The 27,048-nt window shown below is 47.6% G+C and overlaps 1 protein-coding gene across 3 annotated transcripts in view; it reads left to right on the forward strand.

The window, feature by feature from the left end:
- The window catches only part of LOC137300643 (ral guanine nucleotide dissociation stimulator-like), a 92,416-nt gene that overhangs the window by 51,554 nt on the left and 13,814 nt on the right, over nt 1-27,048 (forward strand). For all 3 annotated transcript variants that reach the window (XM_067969858.1, XM_067969857.1, XM_067969859.1), the window contains exons 2-10: nt 12,219-12,329; nt 14,080-14,273; nt 15,204-15,275; nt 15,954-16,147; nt 17,535-17,656; nt 18,304-18,519; nt 19,270-19,373; nt 20,548-20,632; nt 25,195-25,272. In XM_067969858.1, coding sequence (XP_067825959.1) covers nt 12,219-12,329; nt 14,080-14,273; nt 15,204-15,275; nt 15,954-16,147; nt 17,535-17,656; nt 18,304-18,519; nt 19,270-19,373; nt 20,548-20,632; nt 25,195-25,272 — 1,176 coding nt within the window. The remainder of the gene's footprint in view (nt 1-12,218; nt 12,330-14,079; nt 14,274-15,203; nt 15,276-15,953; nt 16,148-17,534; nt 17,657-18,303; nt 18,520-19,269; nt 19,374-20,547; nt 20,633-25,194; nt 25,273-27,048) is intronic.

Consider the following 27,048-nt stretch of genomic DNA (forward strand, 5'->3'; position numbering starts at 1 on the left):
GCAAGTTGTTGCTGTCCAGGCTCGTTAAAGAAGAATGGACACTTGACTGAGACACTGGAGTTTATTGGCACAGTGGAATGATAGAGGGGGTTAGAAGGAAAACATGTCATTTGTTAGATCACCTACAGTGAAGAGGGAGGGTGGTGGGAGATCAGGGAGACAGTAGATGCATGTGTGTGTTCATGTCTATCAGCACTAATGGTTGAAAAAAGAGGGATCTGTCCTTCCTTCACACTGCAGCATTTATTAACAAGCTGCCTGCATTTTGAAAAAGCTCCTTTCTCTCTCAGTATATTCGTGCCTGTTCCAGGGTGACCCAGTCACAGTATCTCATTGACACCAGCCTGTAGTCCCCTGGTAGAGAGAGAGAGAGAGAGAGAGAGAGAAAAAAACTGCAGCATGCTTATATTTCTTTCTGTGTCCCTGTATTCGGTTGAAAGCCTCGGCCAATTTGTCTGCCCAGCGTTGAACAAGATAACAATACGTTATTGAGCGAATGTGTTTTTGAAATCTGCTCTCATAGACCCCGAATTGTGTACAGCGACAATTGTTGGGGCTTATGAATACTGCTAGTCATATGATTTGAACTGGTATTGGAGAACGATCAGGCATTAATAGTGTAATTGTGAATATGAATGCAACTCGACAGAATTAGCATTCAGTAATTGAGAAGATCTGTGACTCTTAACAGCACTGCTGATATATTGAGGTACCGGCGAGGTACGGGCACGCCGAGGTACCGCCGAGGTACGGGCACGCCGAGGTACCGCCGAGGTACGGGTACGCCGAGGTACCAGCGAGGTACGGGCACGCCGAGGTACCGGTGAGGTACGGGCACGCCGAGGTACCGGTGAGGTACGGGTACCGGTGAGGTACGGGCACGCCGAGGTACCGGTGAGGTACGGGCACGCCGAGGTACCGGTGAGGTACGGGTACCGGTGAGGTACGGGCACGCCGAGGTACCGGTGAGGTACGGGCACGCCGAGGTACCGGTGAGGTACGGGCACGCCGAGGTACCGGTGAGGTACGGGTACGCCGAGGTACCGGTGAGGTACGGGTACCGGTGAGGTACGGGCACGCTGAGGTACCGGTGAGGTACGGGTACCGGTGAGGTACGGGCACGCTGAGGTACCGGTGAGGTACGGGTACCGGTGAGGTACGGGCACGCTGAGGTACCGGTGAGGTACGGGTACCGGTGAGGTACGGGCACGCTGAGGTACCGGTGAGGTACGGGTACCGGTGAGGTACGGGCACGCCGAGGTACCGGTGAGGTACGGGTACCGGTGAGGTACGGGTACGCCGAGGTACCGGTGAGGTACGGGTACCGGTGAGGTACGGGCACGCCGAGGTACCGGTGAGGTACGGGTACCGGTGAGGTACGGGTACGCCGAGGTACCGGTGAGGTACGGGTACGCCGAGGTACCGGTGAGGTACGGGTACCGGTGAGGTACGGGCACGCCGAGGTACCGGTGAGGTACGGGTACGCCGAGGTACCGGTGAGGTACGGGTACCGGTGAGGTACGGGCACGCCGAGGTACCGGTGAGGTACGGGCACGCCGAGGTACCGGTGAGGTACGGGCACGCCGAGGTACCGGTGAGGTACGGGTACCGGTGAGGTACGGGCACGCCGAGGTACCGGTGAGGTACGGGCACGCCGAGGTACCGGTGAGGTACGGGCACGCCGAGGTACCGGTGAGGTACGGGCACGCCGAGGTACCGGTGAGGTACGGGCACGCCGAGGTACCGGTGAGGTACGGGCACGCCGAGGTACCACCGAGGTACGGGTACGCCGAGGTACCGGTGAGGTACGGGTACGCCGAGGTACCGGCGAGGTACGGGTACGCCGAGGTACCGGTGAGGTACGGGCACGCCGAGGTACCGGTGAGGTACGGGCACGCCGAGGTACCGGTGAGGTACGGGTACGCTGAGGTACCGGTGAGGTACGGGTACGCCGAGGTACCGGTGAGCTGTGTTCATCTGGAAATCAGGCCTGGGATGAGATTATTTTTCTCCTGACATTTTATGTCCACCTGAGAGGGCAGAAAAGTCGGCACCTCCTACAGTGCAGCTCTCCCCCAGTACTACACGAGTGTCAGCCTAGATTTTGTGCTCGATTCTCTGGAGTGGGACTTGAACCCACAACCTTCGAGAGTGCTATCGGCTGAGCCAAGGCTGACACCTAGGCTCCCATATGTAGATTGACCCCCTGAGTGAGGTACTGGAGAGTGAGTGGCACCTGTGGAGCTGAGCCCCAACATTAATCGACCACCTCAGGAGTCAAGGGGGAGAAACTGGGAAAGAAAAAAAATGGCTAAAATTTTCTTTTACAAATTTTATTGGGAGATTACTAAACTTAAAATAAGGGACTGGGGTTCTAAGAGTTAACAGGGAAAGTGATTTAATCCAGGATAAGGCAGCAGTTTTTATGCACTATGTTTCCACAAACCGCACAAGCTGTTAGTGTGGCTCTCGAAGGAATGTCGGACAGCAGGACTGTCTGCTCCTCTCATTCCTCATCTCCAACCTGCTCTCGGTAACAGGACAGGTTGAAAAGATGCAGGCAGCAAAATACTTGCCGGCACTTGTTCGTTCCAGGTCATACAAATACTGAAAATTACTTTAGAGGGGCAGTGAGGAGTATTCAGACAAACTTAGTTCTTTGAACTGGCTTTTCCAAAAAGTCCCCTATCTCGCCCGCCAAAGCCCATCTGTCCTTCAGTAGATGCTGTTATCTGCTGCACTGCACTTGTTCCCATTCTGCCTTGTGTTCCTTTTATTCTCTTTCATATTTATTATGCTTGTTAAGATGGGGGAAGCCAGTGTTGGGGATTAGCTTACTTTTCCCGTTGGGGTATCTAATGTCAGCATCAAGTTCAGGGGCAGCGTGGGCCAGGTGCAGGGTACAATTCACGTCTTTCTTTCTTCTCCGCTTTAGCCTCAATCTCAGAAGATTGACGTCTGCACTGGCATGTTCCATTTCCCATCAGGGCTAAGGAGGGGGAATGATCATCCAGTGCCCCTGCTCCTGATTGCTTCCAGTGCCCCCTGGTGGAATATGTACGTCAAGTGACAACAGGATTGGTTCGGTGTGATTCCCTCCACAGTCAAATAGCCTGCCAGTGCTCGCAGATGAAGAACGGGCCAATTGGCTGAGTGTATCGGCGAGTAGCTGGCGGCCATGGGACTGTATCTCTGTGTGAGTCAGCACCTCGAGGAGGGGAGAAAATTAGCAAGGGAGAAGGGAGGAACTCTGCTGTGTCCCGGGGAGTTTGTAAATGTCATTTCATGCTCCCGGCAGCTGCTTTGGAGATTATGGATACTTTGAGGTGAGGAGAAAGGTGACTGCACTCCAAACGGGTTCTCTCTAGACACCAATAGATTTTTGGACTCTTAATCAAGGGATATGGGGATTGGGCAGGAAAGTTGAGGTCGAAGATCATCCCTGATCTTATTGAATGGTGGAGTGGGTTCGAGGGGCCTTATGGCCTCCTACTCCTCCTATTTGTCATGGCCTTATGTTCTCTGCACCGCTGTCTGTCTTTTAGATTGGTCCTTTAGAAAGTGACCTGCTTATTGCTGCTGAGAATTTTCTTAGCATCAATGGTGCTGCATGACTCATGATCAAACATTCTGACCTGACAAGAGAGTGCTCCAAATACTGTAACTACATTCATCTGCATAAACTTTGACACGCTCAACAACCCTTTGGCTGGTCCAGTTGAATGTAATGTTATGTAACGATTGCATCTGAATATTGCTACTGTATCCCTCCAATAAATAGACAACTTGGATATCTCTAACAGGCCCAACTGGTTGTGAATCCTGCTTTCCACTTTGTGTCCTTGAACTTGATCCAGAAGTGTGTGAGGAACCTTGGCTAACTGAAGCTGGGAGAAGGCAAACACATTCTCCTCTTGGCTGTTCACCCCCTTGTTTTCATACTTACAGTAACTCTGGAACTGAGTCAATAAACTTACATGAAAGGGTTGACTTGTATGGGTGCTGGCTGTACAACTCAGGACCTCTCTAAAGCGCTCTTGTTTAACTACCAGCTTTGTCAGCTGAATCCAGTTTGGGTACAATCATGGAGCGAAGATGTGGACACTAGGATTATACCATCAGTTGTGATGAACTCCCAAGAAATGGGAGATGACCATGCAGTGGGACATTATGAGCGCCAAAGTTCTGATATTCGCCGTAGTGTTAATGAAGCAGATCTCGGGCCTTGTCGTCATGATTCTCACACTGATCAATACAGGAAGCTCCCCTGTTCAACTCTCTCTTGTGTGCTCAGCCACCCCATTGCAGTTGGTGGGGTGGGGTGGGGGGAGGGCGGAGGCAGCAGCTAGGGGTTCTGCAGTTGGCCTCAGTGTCCTTGGGCAATAGAGGGGGAAATTGTTGGCCAGGCTACCTGCTCCTCATCGTTATCCATTAAACCCCCGCTGGGAAAGCACACGCATGAACACTGGGCGAAGACAAGACCAGGTCCTGCTGAGGATGTCCCCTCACAGTCCAGTGTCAGCACTCACTATCTAAGCTCACACACTCTTGGGTGAGGTAGCAAGGGCTGCTGGCATCAATGGACCCCTAAAGTCATGGAAAAAAGGGAAGAAAATTCAGAGAGGGGAAAATCTCACTAAACCCCAGTCAATCTACGTGGAATTAAAATATAAAGGAACATTTTTCATTGACAGAAAATGGATGCTTCTTTTTCTATTGAAAAGATAATCTTAGATAGCAAATATTTATTGTAACCATGGTGCCTCACCTGGCACAGCCCCAAGGGACGAGCAGATGTGGAGCATTGAAAGGGGAGGTCCTTTCAGTAAAATTTCTATCCGCAGAAAAAAAGAGAAGAGAAAGTTTGTGTGTGTGTGTGTGTGTGTGTGTGCGTGCGTGCGCACACGTTGCTGAACAACTAAACGAATGGAAATTGTAACCACAGGAATACTTCCATAAACCTAAGCAGGAAAGAATCCAGTAAATATCATCATGCATAATATTCCTTCCAGTAAAATTTTGGAACGACAGAGGTCGAGACATAGAAAGACCTGCATTTATATGTCGCCTTGTCGCGCCCCTGAGAAGCTTTTCAAAGCACTCACACAAATTACCTTTTGAAGTGTAGTCGCCAAACACTGAAAGTGGTAAATACAGAGCCAAACTGACTAGACGTACAGGTTCTAAGGACCTGCAGAAGGTCTAAGTACTTTTAAGTCTAAGGACTGAACCAGTCAAAACCTCAGTGATGGAAAATTGAACATATTAATTTTTTTTTATTCAAAGAGGCCCCTACGATGGTCAGTATGAAAACTGCAAACACCAGACTGGTGCATTAGAGGGGCACTCTGCTGAGGTGAGATTTGAGGCTCCTTGTTGAGGCTGAGTAGAGAGAACTTTGCTCTAGTGTGCTATACCTGACCCAGGAGTGCTTAATGCCAATGCTGGCTCCCAAAATGGAAAGGGCCCAATTCCCTGGCACTTACAACACACTAAATTCACTGAATTAAAGAGGAAAAACAAGAATTCTTTGCCAGTCTTTTTTTCCTGAATGTATCTATATATTTTTTTTAAGAGTGGGAGGTAATGAATAATTAAGGGGACTGTGTTTTATTTGGCCTTCGTTTGCTCTTTGATTCTGGAGTTTTCCAATATTGAGTGTTTGGGTCAGCACACAGCTGATGTGTAGGGTTTCCTGCTCACTTCTGCTGATAACAGTTCCTGTTAGAATCGGGAGTTTTGAAATCAGTGTGCAGCAAACAGCTCCGCAGGGTCGGTGAGGTTGAGTTAACCCTTTGAGGACCACCGCAGCATTTCAGAAGCGATCAAAATGCGCAAGAAGATTATTAATGTCATTGTTTAAAGGGACACTGTCTCAGCAGATAAATATTTAAGTGCTCTTTATGGCGGTGATTGTAGACCTGTGATTTAAATGTGGCTTTTTTTTTTGAGTGTGGAATACTTGAGAAACTCCACAGAGTCAAAGGGCGCAAAGAATTTCATAGAAATCTCCTAAAATCTGTGTAAAACACTCTTATGAAATTCATCGGATCTTCAACCCCCCCCTCCCGACTTGGTGGATCTTCAGAGATCTTCGTACAAAACGTACAACCCCATCATAGACTTAGTTCTTCAACATTTCATCCGAAAGGCGGCACCTCTGACAGTGCAGCATTCCCATAGTCACTGCACCGGCAGAGTCAGCCTGCGTTATGTGAAGCCAGTTTATCCAAAGACGCACTTGGTTTAAGAACTGCTCCCCTCCCCTGTCCCCAGATTGCCTTGTAGTAACTGACAATGAGTAGGGAGCAATGTTTGTCTGATAACGCTCCTGTGAAGCACCTTGGGATGTTTTACCACGTTAAGGGCACTATATAAATGCAAATTTTTTGTTATTGAGAGCAATCTTGTGTCTTGCAAGATCGATATCCCTCATCTCAGCCTTTTTGTGTAAACATTTCTAAAACCAGGAACCTGTGACTCATCACAGCGAGGGAAAACTCCAGTCACGTGAAACATGAGGATTGGGGAGGGGTAAAAATAAACCTAGTGACTGAACGAGAAGTGGAATCTTGAGAAACGGGCATCCCAAAAATAAGTTCACCGGGGGAGTCAAGAGGAAGTTTCTGCGCCGTTTCGTCAGCTCTCCGTGAAGCTGACCTTGTGGAAGTTCTTTGTGGTTATGACTTCATCAGAATTCACCAAACTGCAGAGACCCAACAATGATAAAATTAGCAACCGCTCTTATGAAACGTGAAAGTCCAGATCGTGGAACTCGTGCTGAAACTGGTCAGCAAAATAAAAATACCCCAAGCACCAAGGAAGAAAAAATGAAACTGGGCAACTTAGGGTTCTGTCTCGGTTTTCTTTTCCTCACTCTCTCTTGAAGGCGTTGACTCAAGCTCGAGGGTGTTCCGTAGGCTGATATTTTCCCCCATTAGTTTGCCCGATCGACCACTAACAACAACAACAACAACTTGCATTTATATAGCGCCTTTAACGTACTGGAACGTCCCAAGGTGCTTCACAGGCGTGTGATCAAACAAAATTTGACACTGAGCCACATAAGGAGATATTAGGACAGGTGACCAAAAGCTTGGTCAAAGAGGCATATCCCTCTATACCCATCTTACCCAAAGCATTTGGACAGTTACATGGGTAAGATGGGTATAGAGGGATATGGGCCAAGTGCAGGCAATTGGGACTAGCTTAGTGGTATAAACTGGGCGACATGGACATGTTGGGCCGAAGGGCCTGTTTCCATGTTGTAACTTCTATGATTCTATGAAAGGAGGAGAGAGGTGGAGAGGTTTTGGGAGGGAATTCCAGAGAATAGGTTCAGGCAGCTGAAGGCACATCCGCCAAAGGTGGAGCAAAGGAAATCAAGATAGGTGAACTATTTAACCGAACAAACAATTCTTCAAGCCTTGCATTTATAATAGCGTTGTATTATCGCATCAAAACATTTCACAGTGCTTCACACTGTGAGTTACATTCAAAGTCCAGCGACTGTTGTGTAGGCAAACACAGCAACCACTCTGTGCCTGGTGTATCCCACGAACGGCAATGATTTAAATGACCGGTTAATTTGTTTCTGGCGGAATGAGCTGAGGGACGAATCTAACCCAGGCAATTCCAGGTTTTTCAGCCATGCTGTCGGAGCATCACAGCTGAGTCCGGTTCTGCTCTCACCCGATGCCCACTTTCCAGCAGGAGCCGCTGGGACAGACTGGTAGAATGTTGGCCTTTATCTCAAGGGGGCTGGAATATAAAAGGGAGGAAGTGAAGCTTCAGTTGTACGGAGCCTTGGTCAGACCCTGTCTGGAGGACTGCGTTCAGTTTTGGCCACCGCACCTCAGGAAAGATATACTGGCCTTGGAGGGGGTGCAGCACAGATTCACCAGAATGATACCAGGGCTTAAAGGGTTAAATTACGAGGACAGGTTGCATAAACGTGGCTTGTATTCCCTCGATTTTAGAAGGTTGAGGGGTGACCTCATCGAGATTAAAATGAGAAAGGGTTTGAAAGGGTAGATAAAGAGCAACTATTTCCTCTGGTGGGGGAAATCAGAATAAGTGGGCACAATCTTAAAATTAGAGCTGGGCTGTTTCGGAGTGAAATCAGGAAGCACTTTTTGACACAAAGGGTAGTGGAAATCTGGAACTCACTCCTCCAAAAGGCTGTGGATGCTGGGGGTTAATTGAAACTTTTAAGACTGAGATTGAAAGATTTTTGTTAGTTAAGAGTATCGGGATATCGAGCAAAGACGGGTTAATGGAGTTGAGGTACAGATTAGCCATGCTCTGATAAAATGGTGCAGCAGGCTCGAGGGGCTGAATGGCCTACTCCTGTTCCTGTTTTTCCTATGGTAGCGATCGACCCTGGCTGATTTGTTTCCCCCTTTACTGGGAGGGCTGAGACTATCTGTGGTACTTCTACCATCACCAATGCTGAGATCAGCTATAGCACAGAAGGAGGCTATTCAGCCCATATCTCTTTGAAAGAGCTATTAAATTAGTCCCAATCCCCTGCTCTTTCCCCATAGCCCTGCAATTTTTTCCCATTCAAGTGTTTATCCAGTTCCCTTTTGAAAGTTACTATTGAATCTGCTTCCACCGCCCTTTCAGGCAGCGCATTCCAGATCGTAACAACTCACTGCGTAGAAATAAATTCTCCTCATCTCCCCCCTGGTTCTTTTGCCTAGGTAGTATTTAGTATTGTTGTCTAGTAAAATGTCTGGGGCCCCAAACCGAACTTTTGCACGGGGCCTACGCAAGGCAAACGCGCCCCTGAGAGCTGGGAGTTTCTCTTGGTGTCCTCGCTTAGCTTCGTCCCTAAACTAATACCGCCAAAGACAAATTAACCGGTCGCTTGTCTTGTTGCTGTTTGTGGGATACACCAGGCACAGAGTGGTTGCTAGGCTTGCCTACACAACAGTCGCTGGACTTCGAAAGTAACTCACAGTGTGAAGCACTTTTGAGATGTTTGGTGATGTAATACGACACTATATAAAAGATTCCGTTATATAGCTCACCTCCCGGAAGAAGTCTTGTCCTGGTTTTGTTATAGACGGCACTGAAAAAGCCCAGAGACAGTGCAAAGTTCAGCGAACTCTTAATTTGTATGTAATGATAAAAGGCCAAATTAGAATGGGCACTGCTCGCAAGGCTGTGCAGACACTGTCATCTCATTAAAGGGAGCCTGCCCCTTTAATTGCTGACAGATTTCACACAAATAGCATTCATTTTAACTAAAAGGTAGGGGCAGAGCACTGACCGCAGAGGTCACGCCCTCACCGGGCTCGAGCCGGGAGTAGGTTAGCTCCATATTGCAGAGCAATCCCATTTCTGTCAGCTTCTTGACACTCAGTCAACGCCCTGACAGGTTATTAACTGGGTAGGTGGTGAATGGTGATTGAGTTCTACCTGGTCCAGGAAGCCCATTCATTTACACTGGGCTGGCGTTAGTCACTGTGGCGAGTCACTGTGTACAGTATTCTATCGATTTATCCTAATCAAGAATATTCTGAGCGATAATGGGACAAGACGCACATCGATACGCTTGTGGTGTCTTTTAGCGAGGGTGCCACCCACTGAGCCAAAGTGGTTTAAAATACCTGTTCGCGAGATGTGGGTGAAGGTGGCAAGGCGGCATTTATTCCGTAACTTAGGGACCAGAAGTAGCTGGCGATCCTCGGCTCTGAGTATTTGCATCCTGTAGCAACAGGTAATCGAGGATACCTGACAGGTAAAATGATCCACTGGATACCCATCTGCAACAAACATCACATAAAGAGTAAAGCAGGACAAGCCTTGCACACAGTGATGGCTCATTAACGTTTGACTGAAAGAACCCACACTTGTTCCATTCATACTGCTCAGAATGCACAACAGCTGTGTTGTCTGATGGTTAGGGACCATCCCTGAATCACAGAAGTTCAAAGCTACACTCCCACCACCCCCCCTCCCCCCCCCCAAATCGTGCTGTTGCTGTTTCATCATTAAGCTCTTTGATATGACACAAAATGTACATGGAATATGACTTCCCTTTCAAAGAGTCTCCTTTACATGCCGAGTGAAGGTGATGAGATTTGTAGATGGTCCCCTGTCGTCATGAGAGGCAAGGAAGTGTGTATTGTGTCTCGAGCACACAGTGCACTTGGGTCCTGTAAGGCTGATTCATTATTTGAACATGGTTTCATTGTCAAATTGGTTCACCCTCTTGAATTTATATTGTCGCAGCCCTGTGCCCATTGTTTGGCAATGATGCTACAGAGATGACATGGGCATCCCTACCAGATTATTGGCACCACCTGTTTGCCTCTGACTAAATGGCCATTTTTCCTCCCTCTCCTGAAAGTGCTGGCTCCTACTTAGGGTTGCCAACCCTCCAGGATTGTCCCAGAGTTTCCAGGAATTAAAGATTAATCTCCTGGACACTGCCGTGAACAAACCCAGGAAAAAAAATCATTGGTACAGCAAAAAAAAAATTGTGTTTTTGTTTTCATTTTCTTTGAACAACTTTTGTTTATTACTTCTAAAAATATTGGAGGTGGGGGGTGTGGAAAAGGCTGTTCAACCAGGTGGGGTGGTTGGAGGCAGGAGATCATGTGATGAAACCTCCAGAAATACGTCCAACCAGAGTTGGCAACCCTACCCCTACTGAGATACAGTTCTACAGTATCTGCAGACCCTCCAGTACGTCATCCACATGGTTAGCCTTCACCTGTGGACTTGTTTATTGGTGGAGGCCTATTGACAGAGGGACATCCCAACCAAGCCTGATCTCATCCTTGCCTGATTTCTCCGCACACTCCAGCACTAGGATCCTGTCTGCCACCCTGGCTGAGATCAGCTAATTGTGTCCTAACTCTTCATGTGTAAACAAAGAGGAATATAAGAACATACGCAACTAAGGCCATTAGGCCCAAAAAGCCTGCTCCTGTTTGATAGGTCAACTCTCCCTGGCATTTGAACTTGTTGCCATAGTAACCAATTTGCCTGGTTCAACTTTTGTCAGTCTCCTTCATAATCTTTCAAACTTCAATGAGGTCACTTTTGAAGTTTCCTTTTTGTTTTCCAGAAGAGTAGCCATTGTAGGAATTGCCGAATGAGATGTCAAATACAGTTTGTATCCAACAGCAGGACTTTAATGGGCTGTCCAGAGGAATATTGTATCCGTATTACCATGGTGATGTCCTCTCAACCTTCAGTAGCTGTCTAGCCATCCATTAATATTTTTTTTCCATCTTCAGTAGGGCAAAGCAAACAACAGGGGACATTTTAATTACCCAGAAGTCGCCTTGCTCAACCAGCAGGAGAGACAAAGCTGAACATGGTCGTTACAGAGTGGCTTATTGGCCTCCCGCTGGGCAGTCTTTGTAACAGACCCTTCCCTATCTTAAAGGACAAGCTGCTTTCAGCTTCTGTTCCCATGAAAAACAAAGAGCGTCCGACTGGAGTCTTTATTTCTTTGTCTCCGTTTACTACCACTGAATTGTAGGAGAAACTATGTTGTTTTAAACCTTCAGTTCCCCACCTCACCCCCCCAACCACCTCTCCTGAAAGCACTGACTCTCGCTGGGTACAGATGGCAATTACCTTCTGGTGTAACATTCTTCATGAGTGAGCTTAGACCTGGGGCGGGCTCATTGGGCCCTAATTGACCTCTCCCTGTTCCTTATGTTCTTGAGTTCCTCTTCAATTAAATTCTTCTCGGGTGACATGTGAAGAGTTGGGACACAATTCGCTGATCTCAGTCAGGTGCCAGACAGGATCCTACAAGAGTGTCCTTGGGGTAGGGAGGAGGGAAACTCATCCCAGAGCTTCTGCTCTTGTTTAGTGCTGGACCAGCATTGCCCAAGTATTATGTCTTGGTGTGTCAATTAATTGCATATCATGGAACCTTAGGCGTTGCATATAAAGATTGAATCCATGTGCCCATTAATTTGCCTTTATCTCAAGCTGACAATGGGCGCAGATCTTAAGTGTTCTGATTTAGGATTTAACGAGGCAACAGCACTCAGAACAGCCCTTTCTAAACCTTTCCGGCCCATGAAATTCAAACAGGGCAAAGCAGTGAGTAAAAAAAATAAGTACAAATACAACTGAGTTGCCTGGGTTTCATGGGCCAGCGGGCTACGACAGTGAGTGTCAGCTGGGTGGGGGGGGCACCAGAGTCTTTTGTTTGTTCACTTACAGATTTATTTCCTTCTCAGAGCGCTGCGCAGGAGATTGGCGAGGAGACAGAAGATGGCGCCATCTATACGATAACGCTCAGGAAAGTTCAGGTGCACCAGGCAGTAAACAAAGGGCAACGATGGCTCGGGGTAAGCAGAGATCGGACACCAGTTACCGCACGTAATAACGCAGCACTAGTAGAGCGACACCTCATTGACCTTCTCCCACCCGCCGATTGGCAATTTGTTCCTGAAATTCCCCGATTCCCTTCAGTAGCCGCTCAACGCTGTCGGGCATCGTTTTTAATTAAAAGTTTTGAGAACTAAACAAGTTTTTATTAAATTTGGAACCATAGAAAGAAAAGGAAAGACTTGCATTTATAAAGCACCTTTCACGTCCTCAAGATGTCCCAAAGTGGTTTACAGCTAATGAAAGACTTTTTGGAATGAATTCACTGTTGTAATGTAGGGAAACTCGGCAGGCAATTTGCGGACAGCAAGGTCCCACAAACAGCAAGAACGACCAGATAATCTGTTTTTAGGCGTTGGTTGAGGGATAAATATTGGTCAGGACACTGGGGAAAAACTCCCCTGCTCTTCTTCGAATAGTGGCGTGGGATATTTTACATCCACCTGAGAGGGCACACGGGGCCTGGGTTTAACATCTCGTCTGAAGGACGGCACCTCCAACAGTGCAGCACTCCCTCAGTACTGTACTGGGAGTGTCGGCCTGGATTATGTGCTACAATCCACACATTAAAAGCTCCTCCGTGGTCTAGATGGTAAATGCACTGCCTATTGTGGAACTGAGTCACACACACCTGGAATGTCCTAGGTTGCACCTCTGGTCTGCGCTGAGTTCCAGCACCTCTGGCAACTCACCAAAGCAATGACTGCTCACGTGTAGGCCTAGACAGTGAGTGTCGGCAGTGTATTGCACCATTCGGGGGGCCTCACAGCCAAATTCAATCAGGCGGCACCTAATGTCCATGTGAGCACTGCTCCAACAGGGGGTTACTGGATAGTGATCAGGAGCGGGAGCAGGGGCCACTTATCCCCCTCTACAACCCAGAGTTAATTGTACAGTGTCAGCCGTGGCTCAAGTGAGGTATCACTCTCGCCTCTGAGTCAGAAGGTCGTGGGTTCAAGTCCCACTCCAGAGACTTGAGCACATAATCCAGGCTGACACTCCACTGCAGTACTGAGGGAGTGCTGCACTGTCGGAGGGTCAGTACTGAGGGAGTGCTGCACTGTCGCAGGTGCCGTCTTTCGGCCCCATCAGCCTTCTCAGGCGGACGTAAAAGATCCTGTGGTACTATTCGAAGAAGAGCAGAGGAGTTCTCCCTGGTATCCTGGCTGATATTTATCTCAACCAACACCTAAAACAGATTAACTGATCATTATCTCATTGCTGTTTGTGGGACCTTGCCGTGTGCAAATTGGCTGCTGCCTTTCCTACATCGCAACAGTGACTACACTTCAAAAGTATGTCATTGGATGTAAAGCGCTTTGGGACGTCCTGAGGCAGTGAAAGGCACTATATAAATGCAGGTTCTTTCTTCTTTTACTACAGACCCATTTGAATTTAGCTCCCTTTGTAAAGTTGAAAATGAGACGTTTGCTGGTTTCTATTACCCAGCCACTCCCTGGATAGACTTACCTGAGTCATCGAGGGAGCTTCATTTAGGTTTCTAATAATAATTTGTTATTGTTAGTACCGTATCGAACAACAATGGACACGAGGCTCGCATTGTACTGGACTATTTGAACAGCAGTGTTACAGGCTGTTCAGTTCACTCACTTGTGTGTTCGAGGGGGGCAGAATGTCCTGCCCGTATTCTAACTGCTTCTAAACCTGGCAACCATCCAGGTCACGTGACGTGTTTCTTTCCTCTTACAGGTGGAGAGTGAGTGTGCGATGAACCTGTACGAAACGTGCAAAGTGCGGACCATCAAGGCTGGGACACTGGAGAAACTGGTGGAGTACCTGGTGTCTGCCTTTAAAGGCAACGACTCCACCTACGTCACCATCTTCCTCTGCACCTACCGGGCCTTCGCATCAACCAAGCAAGTGTTAGATTTACTGCTCAACAGGTAACTGCGTTGACAGGTGGACTGAACCACATGCCAGAACTGAGAGGTCACACCTATCAGGAAAGATTGAGCAGGCTGGGGCTCTTTACTCTAGAAAAGAGAAGGCTGAGGGGTGACCTGATAGAGGTCTTTAAGATTCTGAAAGAGTTTGATAGGGTAGACATAGAGAAGATGTTTCCAGTTGCGGGGGAGACCAGAACTAGGGGCCTTAAATATAAGATAGTCACTAATAAATCCAGTAGGGAATTCAGCAGAAACTTCTTTACCCAGAGAGTGGTGAGAATGTGGAACTCACCACCACAAGGAGTAGTTGTGGTGACTAACATAGATGCCTTTAAGGGGAAACCTGGATAAACACATGAGTGAGAAAGGAATAGAAGGATATTTTGATAGGGTTAGATGAAGTAGGGAGGGAGGAGGCTTGTGTGGAGCATAAACGCCAGCATGGACCTGTTGGGCCGAATGGCCTGTTTCTGTGCTGTATATTCCGTGTAACCATCAGATGAGCTGCTCATGGTGGCTTATTGGGTAAATAGGGTGAGAAGACACACGACAGGTGGAGGCTCTTCAGTGTCCCTGAGGCCAGGGAGGGGGAGATAATCAGACAGGGTTCCCGTGATCAGTGTTGTTCACTGACCCCATAGCTTGCTGAGGCTCACTGTCTAGGTTCTCATATGAAGAATGGCCATTTGGGTGAGGTATCAGATGGCGGAACCATACCCCAAAATAAGTCATTGATCCCTTGTCCTGGACCAACTGACCCAGCACCGAATCTGAGACCTTTGGGATCTGGGAGGCTGAGTACCACACCGGACAGCACAGTCACCAACTGACCTGGCAGAAAAGCTTTCAAATGCATTTTTTTTTCTTTTCAAACAATTCCAACTCCTTTGTTTTAACCTCTCTCTCTCTCTCTCTGTTATCTTACAGATATGGAAACTTGCATCAAATGAATGGAGACGTACCCAAGCTTACGCCAGATGACAGGGTGGAATTGAAAAAGTAAGGGCTTCTCCTGGTAATTCCTGCTAAGCCACGTGAGCCGTTGATGCCCAGAATGTCGAGGAACAAGTTTGCCATGACTTGCCGCATTCTTAAAGGGGCAGTGCCTCCAAATTTTGAATTTCCTTCTTTATGGGAAGGCCGAAACACCCTGCTTTGCGACCACACCTGCCACGTTTAACCCCTCGGCATTTGCGCTGTGACGGGAAACGTGGCAAGGTGATTAACACCTGCTTCGATGCTGGTCGTAATGTTGAACAATGCTGTTTCACGTACTTGTGGAAAGCATTTGTGTCTAATTGACCTTTGCCAATAATTAAAGGTACACAATTCTTCAAAGGAGCAACGAGTCGAGGATGAGTAATGCAGGATGTAAGTTTAGACAGATGTTCTGAAGATTGGGCTTTGTTTACCTTTGGTGCAGAAGGAAACCCTCCTCAGGAGATTTATTAGCATAGACTCCATGATAGAGGGGATTGTAGGTATTCTGTGAAAGGAAAGGGCTTGATGGGCCAAATGGGCTTTCTTCCTCCACGCTTTAAGTCCATATTTCCTGTACGGTCTCTCCTTGGCCGCCCATAAGTTGGCACTATAACGGTCAGCCCCTTTTGGGGACTGTCAGAAACCACCAATCATTCACTGCAGAGTGTTTTACACAACTCTCTCCTCTTCTTTCAGCACCATTTCATCGATCCTTGGCGCCTGGCTCGATCAGTATTCCGACGATTTCAGGAAACCGCCAGATTACTCCTGCCTGAAACATCTGTACGCCTACATCCACCAGATGTTTCCGGGTTCGGATCTACAACGTCGCGCCCATAACCTCCTCGGCACATTCCAAAGGCACAAAGAGCCAGAACCTGATCAGGATGGTAAGCCTTTTCATTTCCCCCCCTCCCCCTCCAAACTTAACACTGACTCCTGCTGGGGTACAGTCCCAACCCTGGAATCGGCAGCAATTGGCACCTCATCCAAATGCCCATTTGTCGAATGGGGGAAGAAAGAAAAAAAAAGAAAGACTTGCATTTATATAGCGCCTTTCACAACCTCAGGAGGTCCCAAAACGCTTCACAGCCAATGAAGTACTTTTTGAAATGAAGTCACTGTTGTAATGTAGGAAATGCAGCAGCCAATTTGCGGACAGCAAGGTCCCACAGACAGCAATAATGACCATATCATCTTTTTTTAGTGATGTTGGTTGAGGGTTAAATATTGGCCAGGACAGGAGGGAGAGCTGCTCCTGCTCTTCGAAATAGTGGCCGCGGGATCTTTTTACATCCACCTGAGTGGGCAGACGGGGGCCTGGGTTTAACATGTCAATCCGAAAGACACCCAGACAATGATTGTTACCGAGCTATGTGAGGGGGCACCTGTCCTGATCCTGTTCGAGCCTGAGATCTGTACACTGGCATTTCCCAGCAGGGGTCACTGGATAGCAATCAGAACAGGTGTTGGGTCTGAGGATTGGATTGGGCTCGGCTGTAATCCCCCACGACGGAATAGCTTGTCAACGCTTGCTGTCTAGGCTCACTCGTGAAGAATGGACACTTGGGGTGAGGTATCAGATAGCTCCTGGCACCTGCCCTGACTGATATGAGGCAACTCCATGAGAATAAAGAGGGAGAAAAATTGGAGAAAACAGAAGATTTAGACAAGGACAAAATCCCTGTCGTCACCTGCATGAGTGTAAATAACATCTGTGCTCCGTGACCTAGGCGTTCTGTTTTAATGTCCTACCAGCTTGTTGCCACTCTGTTTCCAGTCTGTTCATACACAGTATATCCACACGGTACGGTACAAGATGGCTAGTGGCAGTAGTCAGTGGTGGCACTGTATGTTCCTGCCTGTTCTGATTGCAATGACTCCCAAACAATTGAACAACAGCGACCTGCATTTATATAGCGCCTTTTAACATAGTAAAACGTCCCAAGGTGCTTCACACGAGCGATTATCAAACAAAATTTGACACCAAGCCACGTAGAGATATTAGGACAAGCGGCCAAAAGCTTGGTCAAAGAGGTGGGTTTTAAGGGGCATCTTAACAGAGGAGAGAGAGGTAGAGGGGTTTAGGGAGGGAATTCCAGAGCTTAGGGAGCTGAAGGCACGGCCGCAAATGGTGAGTGATAAAAAATCGATTAATGCGCAAGAGGCCAGAATAGGGGACGGCTCCGAAGAGGTTCCCTAATGTGGAACCCTAGATCGCAGTGCGCAAGGGTTAACTTTGATGCGAGTTAAACGCGGCTGGTTATGTTGTTACAGCGGCCGATCACAGCAGCTGCACATTCACGATGGTGGAGGAGAACGGATTTGAAGACGGAAAGGCTGACTTCCTCTCCTTCCTCGCTAACGTGGTGGCCGAGCAGTTTACCTTAATGGATGCGGTGAGTGGTGCATCAGGCTTGTCGCTTATTCCATCACTAAAGCACATGAACGAGTGATCGAGTGTGATAACCAACTGACACTTCCTTCCTGTGCCCTCAGAAAGGTTCATTCTAGTCACGTGTTTCCATCAACTATGAACTTACGAACGTGGCAGTTGTGTATTTTCCGCCCAGTGGGTTAGATTCCGTGCTGTTTGGTTTCCACAGCAATGATTTTTTAAAAATAAAGCTCAGTGCTGTTGCTTTGTGAACACTTTGCAACCCTTCCGCCTGCTTAAAGACACGGGGTAGGTTTTCCGACTTTGAGCTCCGTGTGTGGAGCTTTGCCCGCTGGGAGCGCAGAGCGGGATTTCAGGCCTGGAGGCCAAGGGGCCCTGCAGGGTTTCCTGGGGCGGTCGCTGATCTCCACACCCACATTCACAGTCTGTGCACCAGGCTTCACACTGGGGGCGTGAATTTGATCATAGGAACATAGGGACAGGAGTAGGCCATTCAGCCCCTCGAGCCTGTTCCGCCATTCAGTTGGCATGCTCTTAAGCGGTTGCTAAGTCATTGAACTAATTAATTTCTGGAACGTAGTCGAATTTCTACGATTGATCTATTTTCCAGTGGTGTCCAGTTATGAGATTCTATTTCTTTTTCTACAGGAGTTGTTCAAGAAAGTAGTTCCACATCACTGTCTAGGAAGTATCTGGTCCCAGAGAGATAAGAAGGGGAAAGAACATTTGGCGCCCACAATCCGCGCTACCGTCACGCAGTTCAATAGCGTCACAAACTGCGTCATTGCAACCTGTTTAAGCGACAAGACCTTGAAACCTCAACAGAGAGCTAAGATCATTGAGAGATGGATCGAGGTGGCCAGGGTAAGTAAATAAGCTGGACCTGCTTAATGGTAGCGCTTTGGGTATCAGTTAATTTAGAGCCTGAGGCCCAATGCATCACTGAAGGATAAGGCGCAGGATGGCATCTGTGATTATCCCACATGGTGGGGTCCCAGTCTCAGATGGGCCCCTGAGGAGGGGCAACCATGAATGTGTCAGTGCTCCTCATCCTAAAAGCTCAGGAGCTAGAGTTGCCAACTCTGGTTGGGCGTATTCCTGGAGGATTCATCACATGACCTCCTGCCGCCCACTGCCCCGCCCCCACGCTTCTGCCATTGGTCGCCCAACACCTCCATCCTCGTGACGCCTCACCTCCTCATGGCCAATTGAAAAGTGAAAAGGCTCTTCATTACCCAATTGGATGATTCTTGATTGTCAGTCAAACAGCCTTTTTTTTTCCATCTCCAATATTTTTATAACTAATAAGCAGAAGTGCTCAAAGACAATTTAAAAAAAAAACACTTTTTTTTAATGCCCTGATGATTTTTCTCCAGGGTCACTCACGGCAGTGCCCTGGAGATTAGTTATCAATTCCTGGAAACTCCAGGCCAATCCTGGAGGGTCGGCAAACTGACCAGGAGCAGGTCACTTTGTTCCTTGTGCATAGCGGGTGCGTCCTGGGATGGAAATCCAAGAAAGAATCTGTGTGAAAGAAGCAAAACCGAAAGGATCCTGAGCTTAAAACGTTAGTCCCTTTCAGCAGTCGTCATTCTTTGTTTCTCTTCACCGCAGGAGTGCAGAATCTTCAAAAATTTCTCCTCGCTACGAGCCATTCTCTCCGCCTTACAGTGCAACTCGGTTCACAGGCTCAAGAAAAGCTGGGATGAAGTATCGAGGTAGGAGCTAGATAAAGTTTTGATTTCTTTCTCTCGCCCAGTCTTCTCTCTTCACCTGGAAGCTTCTGACTCACACCTGGATGCGGTTTCATGGGTGTGATCCCCTTCCATTCCTTGGTCGAAGGGGCATCCTTTGTGTGTGGGCTTAAATAGTGAGTGTTGGCAGTCTGCTTGACCGGGGAGCCTCAGAGCTGAGCCTTATCTTCTCCCCAATTTAATGTCAAGTTCCCCCCCCCAGCCCAGGGGCATTAGACCAATTGTAGCGCTCAACCACCAGCCCTGCTCAGATCAGCTAACTCAGCAGTGACTGTAGATTGAATCAGAGACCGTTCAGTCTAGGGCTAACGAGGGGTGACCTTTAAATACGAGGTTATCAGAGAACCATCTAGAGTTTTGATGACTCGTTGACAGCTGTCACATTGAGATCTTATGACCATTTTTCCAAAGAAACGATTTGGAAAAAGAATTGCTTTAAAGGTTAGTGTATTCATGCAAGTTTTAATCAAAAAAGTCTGACACACATGCACATTAAAGCAGGGTATCTGAGTAGCGGTTCGGAGTGGAAACCTGACTAAATTTTTACTATCCCTAATCCAGCTGGTGTTGAGGCCCATTCTCGTACCCTGATTGGCACCTGCGATATGATCAGTTAATTTAGCACAGATTGGGATTCAACCCTGGGGCCTTCCTGCTCAGCGTGGCTCACAGAAAATGGGCATTCACACTTACATGCTTTCCATAAACCATGGAAACTAGTCCTTAAACTGATGGTCAGGAATCAGGTGTGGCTTGTAAAGTGTTACATGCAGCACTATATTTTAATGGGCAGGAATACACATTCCACTGTGTAGTTCTCCAGCTGCACACGACTATAAACTGCATTATGCAGTGAACAGGTTGGAAATAGTTCTGCACTATCTTGTAAGTAACAGGTACTCTGTGTACCCAACAATTACACTGTATGACTGTTCTTGCCTGGCAGGCTTCCTGGAATTGTGTGTTGGAAAATTTCAGAATCACTAGACTTCAATTTCTAGCTACATAATGATTTGGCCTCTTCTGATAATTCTATTTAAGCGAATTGATAGATATGCCATGGTCGTCAGTTTCTTGTGAATATCAAGTAGAACTGTATTGTTTTTAACATTTTGTGCCTTTGCTTGGAATTACACAGAGAGAACATCCGGATATTCCAGGAATTGTCGGAAATCTTCTCCGACGACAACAACCACTCCTTGAGCCGTGAGCTCCTCATCAAGGTAAGAGCCCGCTGAACATCTTACGGATCCCGAGAGTTTCTCTTTCTGATGTTTGCTGGGGTCTGTGGCCGATCGGTACTTCATCCCAAGTGGTCACCCCTCATGCGTGAGCCTGGAGGTGCAGGAGATCACAGCCAGTTCTCAATCACCATCCACACTGGATAGTGGTCAGAAGTGGGAACCCTGACTGAGCTCTTCAAGCCCCCCCAGCCCAGGGGCACTGAGCCCAATTATAGCACCCCTCTTCTGCCCCAGCTGACTCAGTAGAGACCCCATATTGAATCTGGGACCTTCTAGTCTAGTGCTACTGCCAGGTGCTGCCTTCAAATACTTGGCTATCAGAGTGTCATTTAGACTCTCATCGATATATTTCATTGTTGGCTGCTGTTGTGTTTTGGGATTTTTTCCACAGAAGGGATTTGGAAAAAGAATGACTTTTTAAAATGGTGTGCCTGAGGGCATAGTATATTCATGTATGTTTTTCAAAAAAAGGTTCTGAGATTAATGCTAGTGAACTAGCTTTGATGTTGTTTCCTCATAGACTGTAAATAATAAGTAATTTGTTATTTATAATAAACACCACTCGCCCATTGTGTTGGGAAGTTGCAGATCCCAGGTGCTTGGCAGGGCTCTGGGAGGCCTTTCTTTTCTAGTTGTGAACAGTGAGAGATAAAACACACAGGCACAAGCAGTCAAGCAGAGGTTTTCACAACAGAATGCTGTGAGGTAGCCCGGCTGCAAGAAGGTTGGCACATAGTTGGCTATCCTGTTTAAATCAAGCAAGGCAACCTATTGATGTGTGGAAACGTAGCATATTCGTTATTTTGTATTATTACACCAAGACAAGTTTCCCTGATTAAAATAAGTGAATCCGATCATAAGTGTATATACACGTGCTGTGAAACAAAGCAGCTTATCGATTCGTATCAAGCTTGGTCTCACCCAAGCGTTTGCTCGCCCCACCTTCGAAGAGACTGAAGAAACACCCATGTGAAAGACATGGACATCCAGTTCAGATCACAAGGGGCTGTTATTATTATGCCTCTCGGTTACATTATTGTTCAAGTAGATACAGAGCAGTGTGAGTCAACGTCCATGAACGTAAGATGCTTAGAGTACTAACTGATACCGCTAAAATTCTCATCCTTGTTTTCAAAGCCCTCCGTGGCCTCGCCCCTCCCTGTATCTCTGACCTGCTCCAGCCCTACAACCCTCCGAGAATTCTGTGTTCCTCCAATTCTGGCCTATAGTGCATTCCCAATTTCCTCCGCCCCACCCGTTGGCGGCCGTGCCTTCAGCTGCCTGGGCCCTAAGCCCTGGAATTCCCTCCCTAAACCCCTCAGCCTCTCCACCTCTCTCTCCTCCATGAAGACGCTCCTTAAATCCTTCCTCTTTGACCAAGCTTTTGGCCACCTGTCCTAATAGCTCCTTGTGTGGCTCAGTATCAAATCTTGTTTGATAACACTCCAGTGAAGAGCCTGGGATGTTTTACTGCGTTAAAAGTGCTATATAAATACGAGTTGTTGTATTGTTGAACCCGAGAGGGTATTTACAGCAGAACCGAACCAAGTTATTTTAATGCCCTCACAAAGAACGTTGCCAAAGAAAAAGAAAATTCAAAGCAGTCGGCATCAAAAGCATTTTTAACATCAAAACAAACTTGCAGGAAGCCTGAACATGTTAGATGTGTGGTTAAACTATTGTATAAGGCCGACAATGTGGTTAGAGCGAAGGCTGCAAGCCCATCGTTTCTTGGAAATAGCCGTATGGTCAGTATTTTCATGCTTGTAGCAGATACAGTGGAGATCTGATGGGAGGATGTGGTTGAACGCCCAGTACTCAACCAATGTTGTTTTCAGAAATGCTTCTGTGCTCTTGCAGCAGCCTGTGTTGGAGGTCGCCCTCCAAAAGGTGGCCAGGTGGTTGCCCGATGAGTCAGTCATCAAGCGCTGAAATGGGTTTTGCCGTCAGCGGGGGAGTGTTCAAACCTAACCCGGTTCTTGGCACTGCCCTGGTGACTCTGCTAGGGGGAAAGTTTATGCACTGCAGTATGTTTTTTAAAAAAAAGACAGTATTACCAGGTATCGATTCCGCCCCCACGACCCTTGCTACTCACTTAGCTTTGCTTACAGTAAACTTGAAAGGTCAACGGAGTGGTGGGTTTGTGGCACTGACTCCCAATCACTGAAAGCGATGAAAGGAAGAGTCACTCATTCGGAACTCACTGTACAAACTCCTGAGCAGCCAGTGAGAGGACAGTATCTTAAGTCAGGGGTGGGCGAGAAGTAGAAAAGGGGGAGGGTGTGTGGAGTGGGGAAGACCCACCAGTGGCTTAGAGGGTAAATGTATTGCCTGGTGTGGTATAGATGAAAAGAATTCCAGGTTCAATCTCTGGTCCACTTTGAGCTAGCTGATCTCGAGTGGCAGGGCAGCAGCTACGTGTGGCTTCAGCATCCTGGGCCAGGAAGGAGTAAAAATTAGCCAAGCCTCCTGCTCCTGCTCACTGTCCAATGGGCCCCACTGGAAAGTTTGTGTGTGTGTGGACATCAGGTGCAGACCGGTTTGGGCACCACGGTCTTTGTCTGCTGTCACGTCCTCCACTGTCACACACTTTACTGCCTAGCGCATGAGGAATGGGCACTTGGCTGAGACATGAGAGAGCGTTTGGTGCCAAAGTAACAATATGGCAGCACGAATCATCGCATTCAGTAGAAGAGGGAGAAAAACTTGGGGGGAGGAAAGAGAAAGGAAGGAGAGAAACTAACTTCTATATATTTAACAAAAATTGTTTTTAAAGGGCCACTAGCTTAGCGCAAAGGTGTGTAACAAATGTTCTTTTGTTGTGAAAGAGATGGAAGAACATGTGTTATTTCCTTCCACAATGATATGCGCGAGCGCTGATGATGATGATGATGATGATGATACGTTTGGCGTCATGTCATTGTGAACAGGCGAGAGAAGAATTACCAAACACTCCTTCGTGAGCCACGGCCCCCGTTCAATCCAGCACTGCAGAGGCACTGATAAACGTCTGCTGACGGACAGTCTGCTGACACTCACTGTCGAAACTCAAACAGGAGTCGTGGTCACTTGACCGAAGACCCAGAGGCCTGTGGAACTGGGGGGGGGGTGGTCATTGCTTCCAGGAAAGGAAGAAAGGGGAGAGACGTGGCAGAGAAAAAGTAACAAGAAGAAAAAAAAGCGAAGGGATTCCATACGAAAGAACTAAGGATGTTGTCTGGTGACCACAGCGGGAGGAACCTGTGTGTAGGAATCCCTCAAGCAGACATCGTGAAGGAATTCGGGGTGGGGAGGGAGATCCCCGTGCTGTATCTCTTGAAACAGAAATGTCTGTGTGTTCTAACATCTGTGTCGACATGATATGCAGTTTGAAGAAAGTCCTGAACTTTTTTCTGTCCATTTCCTTCTATTGACATCAGAATGGTCACACATAAAGGTTTTAAAAATATTTAACTGTTCCCTTCCAGTTTTTCTTAAGTCCCAGGCAGGGCAGCCGTCAGATTTGGTGTCCCTGGGCTAGGTTGGGGAATAACTAGTCAGGGTTCCCCTCCCGCTCCTGATTACTACCCAGTGACTACTGCTGGCATGTGTGGGTGTGTGGGTGGGTGGGGTAAGGACTGGACTGGATTCATCAGTCGTTGCCTGCCAATCACTCACTGCCCGGCCTTGTGTGCCAGAATTGCCCGATATTGTCCTCAACAAAGCACAGCTCCCAGCAGGGATCAGGAGCAGGAACGCCTGGCCGATTTGTCCCTCTCCCCAGCCCAGAGACATCAAGGCTAATTCTAGTGCCCTACTGCTGCCCAGGCCGAGACCAGCCAACTCAGTATGGACCGTTGACCGAGCTTGATGTGCATGGCTCAGCTCATCAGTGGATACGAGGGAGTTATTTAGGGCTGGTCTGGAGTTGTTACCTTTTTGAAGGGGTGGGCGGGGTGTGGTACGGTCGGCATGAAAACCTTTTCTGAAGCTGTTGGTCAACTTTTGCTGGTTTCCTGGTTTTGCACGTATCGGGGGCTCAGCTGTGCTGCGTCCCTTGTTCAGATGGTCTGACAAGACTCAATATATAGTCTTACACGTGTAGAATAGGCACTCAAACGAGGTATCAGGAGAATGGTCAGTGCCTGTGGAACTATATCCCAGCACCTTTAGGAGAGCAGGAGGAAAAGTGTAAAAGATGAGGAAATAAAAAACGAAATTGCAAACCAGCTGTGTTACAAATGGAACATGTCCGGGCCGGGCACAAAATATAATAACTGGCTCACAAGTTAGGAATATTTATGAAAATATTACTCCCTTACCGTGGTTGCCCAGGTTACCAGGTAGATTTACTTTCTTTGCACCCCAGGCAAAATGCCATTGTCAGATGCGGTGCTGCCACCTACAGGAAAGGCTTGGTTTAGTAGCTGGCACTGGCTTGCGGGAGAGGAATGAGTGAGTGTGTGAGTGTGTGTCTGTCTGTCTGTAATGTATACATTGCCTGTCCTGTTCCTAGATGCTCACTCTGGTCTCTCGTTTTTTTCCCACCCCATGATCTCTAGGAGGGGACCTCTAAGTTCGCCACACTCGACATCAACCCAAAAAGGGCTCAGAAACGGCAACAGCAGCAAAAGGAATTGGTAGGTTCACTGTTGAGATCTGTTTGCGTCTCACAAGGCACAAGGGCTTCTCGTTTTTAAAATCATTTTCAAAACCATTTTTATATCAAAACCTGAAAGGGTCACGTTTCTTTAAAAGATTGCTTGTTGGAACTAATCCTGTATTTTGATTAACTGCAATAAACATTGCCCCCTCCCACCAACTAAAGGAGATTGGCAGTTGCCCTCCCCTTGATTTATTCAAAGTTGTTCTTTTTACACTATAAAAAGTCAATAATTTGAATTAAGCCATTGTAAATAAAGCAGCAAAGTGGGAATGTAGTGCTGGAGCAATTGGAGTATCAGATAATTTTGAATGAAGCAACTTTGAATTAAGAGGAGTGGACTGTAATTGAGAGGATAATGGGAACACTGATAATCGAGATCCTGCTAATCTTACGCATTTCTGCAATTTTTGTTTTGGAGGATGAGGCTCCCTGTATAACGTCTCTTCTCCTTTTCGCCTTTCCTTGTTCCGCACACTGGATCTAACAAAGAGGGCAGGCCTTCTCGGAAGCCTATTGCTAGGAGGTGCCCCATTGGAGTATGTCTCACTCTCCGTTTTGCCTGCTCCTCTGCGTTAGGGTTGCCAACTCTGGTTGGATGTATTCCTGGAGGTTTCATCACATGACCTCTCCTCTCCAATTGCCCCACCCCCACGCTCCCGCCATTGGTCTACCCAACATGTCCATCCTCATGGCACACCGTCTTCCCACGCCAATTACAAAGCGAACGGACTCTTCGTGACTCAATTGGATGATTCTTGACTGTTAAAACAGCCCTCCCGCCCCCCCCAACTCCTATATTTTTATAACTAATAAACAAAAGCGTTCAAAGAAAATGACATTTCTTTTTGATGTTCCTATGATTTTTCTCCCGGGTGTTTTGCTCACAGCATTGTTCTGGAGATTAATCTTCAATTCCTTGAGACTCCAGGGCATTCCTGGAGGCTTGGCAACCCTACTCTATCTGCCCTCTTTTCCTGGCCTCTGTCTACTGCCCTCCTGTGGTGGCATGCTGTATCTTTACAGTACATACACTGGGGGTCCTGGGCTGGCAGCCCACTCCCGAGGGCTAAATGCCAATCTTCCAACAGGGCAATGGACCAGTGCAGTCAGGAGCTCGGTGCCCACACAGACAACGTGGGATCCTCCTGGATAGGTTACATAGAATGTACAGCACAAAAACAGGCCATTCGGCCCAACTGGTCCATGCCAGTGTTTATGCTCCACACGAGCCTCCTCCCACCCCTCTTCATCTAACCCCATCAACATTTCCTTCTATTTCTTTCTCCCTCATGTGTTTATCCAACTTCCCCTTAAATGCATCTGTGTTAGTCGCCTCAACTACTCCTTGTGGCAGCGAGTTCCACATTCTAAACACTCTCTGGGTAAAGAAGTTTCTCCTGAATTCCCTATTGGATTTATTAGTGATGATCTTATATTTATCTTATATCCCTAGTTCTGGTCTCCCCGACAAGTGGAAACATCTTCTCTGCGTCTGTCTTTCAAAATTTTAAAGACCTCTATCAGGTCACCCCTCAGTCTTCTTTACTAGAGAAAAGCGCCCCAGCCTGTTCAATCTTAGTTATAACCTCTCAGTTCTGGTTGGGGGATTTGGCATACCTCATATCAGGGAGGCAGTGTACGAATCGCTATGGCGATGGACCCATCTGCTGCCATATTCCTTTGTGCTCCAACACGCTCCCCCACCCTCACAGTGTTCTAATTTGGTAATCAGTCTCCCATTCGAAGGGCT

Source organism: Heptranchias perlo, chromosome 31 (genome assembly GCF_035084215.1).
Source record: "Heptranchias perlo isolate sHepPer1 chromosome 31, sHepPer1.hap1, whole genome shotgun sequence".
Classification (NCBI taxonomy): domain Eukaryota; kingdom Metazoa; phylum Chordata; class Chondrichthyes; order Hexanchiformes; family Hexanchidae; genus Heptranchias; species Heptranchias perlo.